General features: G+C 37.0%; 1 protein-coding gene across 4 annotated transcripts in view; it reads left to right on the forward strand.

Moving 5' to 3' along the window:
* TRIM66 (tripartite motif containing 66) overlaps nucleotides 1-4,945 on the forward strand; it is a 56,662-nt gene extending 51,717 nt beyond the window's left edge. For all 4 annotated transcript variants that reach the window (XM_062619835.1, XM_062619838.1, XM_062619836.1 and 1 more), the window contains 4 exons: nucleotides 866-989; nucleotides 2,495-2,569; nucleotides 3,776-3,928; nucleotides 4,538-4,945. In XM_062619835.1, coding sequence (XP_062475819.1) covers nucleotides 866-989; nucleotides 2,495-2,569; nucleotides 3,776-3,928; nucleotides 4,538-4,807 — 622 coding nt within the window. In that variant the 3' untranslated portion in view covers nucleotides 4,808-4,945. The remainder of the gene's footprint in view (nucleotides 1-865; nucleotides 990-2,494; nucleotides 2,570-3,775; nucleotides 3,929-4,537) is intronic.
* The last annotated feature ends 2,109 nt before the right edge of the window (nucleotides 4,946-7,054 follow it).

Consider the following 7,054-nt stretch of genomic DNA (forward strand, 5'->3'; position numbering starts at 1 on the left):
CCTGTTTTTTCTTTCTATTAAAAAAGCAGGATTTTCCATCTCTTTTCTCTAACAGCCAAGTCATTACTAAAACACTAGTTTCAAAACAATATGAAAACCAAGTTTTTCTTTTAAAATAAACTTCCTAGGCAAAGCTAAATTCCAATGAAGTAAATTAACCCCCTTAACTAAAGTTCTGTATTCATAGTTCTTTAATATACCTTCACCTGCAGCTATTCAGGCCCTAATACTGCAGAAATTGCATTGCTGCATTCATGAAGTTCAGAAACCTTCAAGAGGTTTCTGAAAATGGATCTTCTAGGAAGGACACTTATGCTCATGGATACTTACGCTTGTTTTGTTTGGGAACCTGTGTACTATCACTCATGATGACCTTTTCTGATAATGTTGATTTCTTAGATAAATACGTTAATTATAATATCAATATATATTATATTGGTATCAATATATCATTATAGTTATCAATATCAATTGATAAATATATATAATATATATAATAAATATATAAATTTTCATATGTATCTGATTTTGTCTGATGAACCAACTGTTGGCTATTTTTTCTTTATATTTTTCAAAAAAAACAGAACTTGAATCAATGCAGCTGTGCACACTGCTGGTACATGATTTCAAACACCATTTTGTCTTTTTGTCAGAAAAAGTGCAATGAGTAGAATCTGAAATTTTTACACTCCTAAGCAGATTCAAATCTCTTGAAGAACATCTGGTACAATAGGTTTCAGATTGCCTGCTATTGTAATGCTAGTTAAGGATGAGACTTGTTTGCAAAAACTGTGATTCCTGAGGTTTGTTTTTGACAAGGTTGCTGACAAAATTTGACAGAAGTTTTTGTTTCCTTGTTTTGCAGGGGAGAATGGGTGTGCACGCTTTGCCGTAATCCAATGAAGCCGGAGGTAGAATATGACTGTGAAAACACTCGCTACAGCCACAGCAATAATACACAATATGGCCTTGATGGCTATGACCAGAAGGTGGGAATAACTATATATTGTAGTATTTAGAAAAGGACGTAGCATCTCAGCAGGAGGCTTTGCCTCTTCATTGCAAAGATGACTGTTTTGACTTGGTTGCTACTTGAATGTTTCAGAGGGTAGTAAATACAACAATCGCATTGTTAGTATTCAGCTATATCACTCTCTTCTACCTAGACATTGTTGTTCAATTTTAAAATGAATGACATGTTATAGAAAGATGAAGCAAGCAGATCTGGAATTCCTTTCTCCTTTGAACAGGGAAGTCACACTCAGAAGCAGAGCAAGCTTCCTTGAGTCACCTTTGCTTGGCTTTCTGCCACTGCATCTTCTCAGACATCTGCTTAGGCCAGCTGCAATGACATTTTGTGATGTAGACACTTTTTGACTTCCAGTTGGATTGAAATCTTCATATGGTCTTCATAAGTACCATTAATCCCCTTGAAGATGACATTTAGGCCTTGGTAACTCAGTCTATATAAAAACTCATCTCTTTACATCCCTATTACCAGTTTCCTCTACGGAACCTCCCATGAAAAATTGCCTTTCTTAAAGTCAACTTTGTTCTTGGAAGCCACAAGTTCCAAACAAATCCTGTGTATGCTGTTGACAGCTGGAGAGGGAAGCAGATGTTGAGCACAAATGAAGCTTAGAATAAGGCACTGGTCTAGTCTGAACACCATACATAAATACAGCAGCAGTGGTTCTTAGAGCACTTGGGCTCCTTGGAAAGGCCTATGAGCACAGCCACAGCACTACTCAAATTCATCCATGCTGTTTCCAGATCTAAGCTACTCTGTCCAAAAAGAGCTGGACATAAATTCTTGACATTGTTGTGTTCCCTGTTTCTATTGGATTGGGTACAACTGGCCAGGAATAGTTGGGATTTGGATCTTGATTAGTGAGGTTCTATTTAGAAAATGGAGTAGATTAGAAATTGCTTTGCTTGTGAGCAGGCATGGCTTATGTATTGGCAGTGCCCCTTTTTTTGGTTTTTTTTTTTTTTTCATTAGTGGAAAGAATTAAGTGTAAGTATTCTACAAGCTAACAATGGTTAAATGGAACTGTTTTCATATATTCCTACCAACTACATAATTTAATATCCATTTGTATAAATGGATATGAACAGTGTGAAACATTTTCTATGTAACTGTTCCCACACTGTTGCTGCTGTTCTTCTAGTCAAGAGCCAAGGGACAGCTCTGGAGTGCAGGAAGGAAATAGCGATAGAGCTGAATTCCCAAGAGTTTCTAGGATATTTACATGCAAAAAAAAATTTTTACATATTTAATTTTTGGCATTTCTTGACTATCCTCACTTTAAAAACCATAAAAATGCCATGAGACAAAATGTCCCGCAGGTCAGAATGAAGTGTGCCATTTTGCATCAGAAATGTACAGATGGCAGAAAAACTCCCCTTCTTGTTATAATGATTGATTAACTAAGGGCAAGAATGAAACTCGCTTGATTTGAATTAAAAAGCATTTCAAATTTGGCTTTTACAGAAGTGTGAAAAGCTGGTGCTTTCTCTGTTCTGCAGTAGTATGAGCCTCCCATTCCATGAACCTGTCAGCCCCCTGGTAAGTACCGCACAAAGATGGGTCAGAAGGAATCCAAGAGATGTTCTGGCACACCTCTCAAGATTCTCCTTTGTCTTCTTGAAATATATTAATTAACTTTTTTTTCTGAACAGTATTGATTCCTAGGGAAGGGTAGGTGTTCCTCTCTTGCAAGTGCTTTGAAGATGCCAGGTCAGAGGCAAGTAAATGCTGGCCAGTGGTCTCAGGCCGTTTGTGTGCCAATTTAAGATGCTGGTAGGTATCATATATACTAAAGGTATATGAGGGCTTCCTCTTTGATTAAGGAAGTTGACTTGCTGCATACATGGAAAATGTTGCACTGTCGTAAGAAAGGTCTGCTTTAGAAATAAATCTGGACTCTCTTTTTTCTGGTACTTTGCACAAAGTTGGTAATATGATTGTATTCAGGGGAAGACTGCTGTTTCATCCATGTACTCAACATTTACAATATTAACTGGCTATTTTAAGAAAAGTGTAGATTCATACTATTGTAATAATAGAGCACAATGTGAAACAAGTTGAAGGGGGAAAATGAGAGGCGAAAAAAAGTTTTATGTAAAGGAATAGCCCAAGTAACAACATAAAAAACATTCCACCTAATATAGCTTGCAATGAAATTATGGAACACTTTACCTAAAAAGTAGGTTTTAACACAGAAATATTTAAGGAGTGGGATATCCTGGTAGCTAGTGCCCATTGAAGAAGACTATCATTGAACTTTAAAAAGAGTGTGTAGTAGCATATTTTTAATCACTCTTGGCATACTACTTCCCACCGTATCAGCTGCCAGTATCTCAACACATTATTTTTATAACTGCTTAGGGGAAATGTTAGCTAATTGTCAATGATACATTTATTATTGACTATGGTTAAATTTATACATTTATATCTGGGGGTAAACTTTAGAAAATGCAAATAGGGTAGTCACTGAAGTGTGCTATATTCATAGAATCATAGAATAGTTAAATAGAGTAGTCACTGAAGTGTGCTATATTCAAGATCAATCTTGCAAGCAAATATATTTTTAATCAAAACAAAAAGCACCCAGGAAGATGATGTGCAAGTACAGGCACTGAAAAACTAGAGCTCTCTTCCTTGATGCAAGGAATCCTCTGCAGTGACTTCATCCAAACTTGCATAGGAGTGACTGGAGTGGAAATGTTTTAATTAAAAAGGTCACATAACTGTGTTTTATTCCCATTGCAGGCTCGGCATTATTACCAGATCATAAAAAGGCCAATGGATTTGTCAGTCATACGAAACAAGCTGCAAAAAAAGGACAAGTCCCACTATTCTGCACCGGAGGAACTTGTGACTGACGTGCGTCTCATGTTTTGGAACTGTGCAAAGTTCAATTATGTAGGTTTCTAACATGCATGGGGGGGGGGGGCACATAAACCAGAGGGTTGCTCTTTCAAGCTGTCATGGTGTTGTAATTATTGGTTCCATTGACATCAAATACGGGCTTAGGATAAACAGAAGTATTAATCAGTTTTATTCTTTGGAAATGATCTAACTCTTTGTTTTTAATGATAGAAGTGGAGATACATATGGACCTGAGAACCTGAGATACATATGGATCTAAAATTAGAGAGGGACATCTTAGCAAACAACTATCTGGAATGATGCTGCATTTACTGTGAAAAGCCAGCCACAGCCAGGAAAATAGCTAGGGAAAATTCAGATGCACAGAAATTTCTATGCAATGATGACTGCTATTTTTTCTAGTTCACTGCACATCTCTTTTCTTCTTAGAGGAGCAGAAATGTGTTCCTTAATAGCAGCATCTAGTTTTTGCTTACATTGTAAACGCAGTGGGACTAATGGGCTATAGAAAGTGCACAGGAGGCTAATGGAGATGTAGCAGACACAACAAAGGCAAGACATTACGGTAGGTTAGTTATTTGGTTTTGATCCTTGATGATTTCTGTATGTGGTAACACTGAATGGTTATTCGTTCTCTTGCAGCCAGATTCAGAGGTTGCTGAGGCTGGACGACGCCTAAATGTGTTCTTTGAGGGCAAACTAAAGGAGGTTTATCCAGATAGACATTTTCCTTCAGTGCAACAAGAAGACTCTGATTCTGAAGAGGTGGAGAGCCAGAATAGAAAAATGCCTCCCCAGGATTTTCAGTGGCCATCATACGGACAGGAGTACATTCAGCCTAAAAGGAGACGGCGCCATGCTGTAAGACTGCAAAAGCAGAAGCATTTGGTTGCTAAGTGGCCACCCTGCTAATTCTGTTTACAGCTACTGATAGGAAGTTTTGACAGGGCTGTGTGGAGAACTGTCAAGCTTCTATCACAGACGCGATCAGTTCTACAATTTTATGTCAAGATCCTCTGAGTGAAATAAAGTGTCAGTTGTGTATAAATGTGTGAGCATGAAAAAACGAAGTCTCTCAGGCCACACAGTTGTATTCCTAGCAGAAAACCCTGTCAAGATTTTTAAAAAGACTAAGCCCTCTAGCTATTCACCGTTTGTTTCCTTTGTACACAGGAAAGTGAAAAAAACTAAAAGAATGATGTTTCAGCCAGCTATAAAAGCCTTCCTCAGGTATGACCTCCTCAAGATATGAGATTTGCTATGAGGAATCCAGCAGCATAACTGACACAGTTAAGGTGTGTGGGAGGAAAGCAAAGCATTTGGGCTGTTTATTTAAACTCTCCTAATCTGCTGACCATATGCCTTATTTCTAGATTTTGTGAATAGATAACAGATCCAAAGTGTTACAGTTTGTCAATATTTAATCTGTTAAATCGTGTATATGTTTTGCAGTGTTTACACTGAAGTACTAATATTTTGGTGATAGGTAATGATGATTAATAATAAAAGTAACATGCTAATAAGATCTAATACTGCAGAACAGTTTTGTGATCTGTTTTATAGAGCACGGGTAACCATGTAATAATTTTGCAATCTCAGTGTGAATATTGGCCATGTTTTGTGATAAATACAATGTATAGTCGTAAAAACAGTATATTGTCTTACTCAATGATTTTTCTGGGCGCTTGACTGCTCAAGGCCTATGGCATACAGTCTAAGGTAATTATATGATTAGCTATTTCTTTTGAAGCAGAGCGTTTTCATTGAATCACAAAATAACAAGTCTAATACTAGGGCTTTGTGTGAACTGTTTCTGAGCACATACCAGATTCTCTGTTTGCAAGCAATTATTCTTCCAGTATCTAATTCATGCTCAGTAAAGCAGTGTGGGATTTCTTGGGTCTCAAAGGTAGCATTTTTATATAACCCAAGCCAGCTGGTTTTCTTTAAAGCAGATACTGGAATTCAGTAAATTCACTATGAAGCACATTACATGGTTATAGAAGTGCCTATAAACTAATGTCATATATTCCTGATTTTCTCTTTACTTATTTCTTGTAATTGCGATTACCAACAGTGCTAGAAGATGATAATGCTTATATGTCTAAGTTGTTTGGTTTTGTTTTTGGTTTGGTTTTGGCTTTTTTTTTCCCTAAATTCCACAATGTATTCCCAGAACACCACCAAGGGCCGGAAAAGCAATTTTAGAGCTCATTTGAAGAAAGGGTGGCATGTAATTGTAAAGCCTGCAGGGTGGGATAGGTAACAAGACATCACACCTAATCAGAGAGTGATGGTTTGCAAGCTGTTTCCCACCTCTACCAGAAGTAGTGGCCAATGCTTTCTTTGTGTGTCTGAGGGGCATCTTTGTCCTTAGTTAATTTTAATTGGGTTCCTGTAAGTAAAGATGATATTTTCAGCATAGTTTACATGGGCTATTTGGTCTGGTAACCATGTATGTTATTTTAGATAACACTTTAAAGTAAAGGTTTATATATGAAATAATAAGATGTGAATGTTATATTCTACTATCTCTGTGGCTTACTGTTTGCCGTTAACTTGGTAGTGAGCTAATGTTTTCTTTTCTTTGAAGAAATGAAAATCTGGATATAATAAGCTGACTGGAATACTGTGAGATGAAGGAACAACCTTTACATTTTCTATATGTGAATTCCTATGTGTTTGCTTTCTGTCAAACTCGTATTCTCAACACAGTAAGTGTCTCGGCACAGGGAAATGAGTGCAGGTTTGTAACTGAATTAATCACCCTTATCTGTGCTACAGGTATCACCTTTTCTCAGTTGGTAATTAACTCCTCCAGCAACGACCCATCTTTTACCATTAATAGCACAAAAATGATATGCTGTATAGCTTTCATCCAGGGACAGAGGTAGAAATGGGAGAGCCTATTGATGACTTCCTTTTTTCCTGGAAGAGCAGAGTTAACAACAGCCTCATTCTTTTTCTTAAAGCCTGTAAGTTTAACTGTACCATTAGTTTTGGAGACCACCTGTTTTAATAAAATGTATCCAGGGTATATTATACCTTTATTTAAAATAGAGGTTTGTCATCATATATAAGATACCCTTTGGAATGTGTGCTGGCAGGACTCTTAAGTGAGTACTCTTAAGGCTAACTTTGTTTTTGGTTACTTCTCTA

This window comes from Pezoporus occidentalis, unplaced genomic scaffold, assembly GCF_034315485.1.
Source record: "Pezoporus occidentalis ecotype Australia unplaced genomic scaffold, CSIRO_AGI_Poc_V1 ctg214, whole genome shotgun sequence".
Lineage (NCBI taxonomy): Eukaryota > Metazoa > Chordata > Aves > Psittaciformes > Psittacidae > Pezoporus > Pezoporus occidentalis.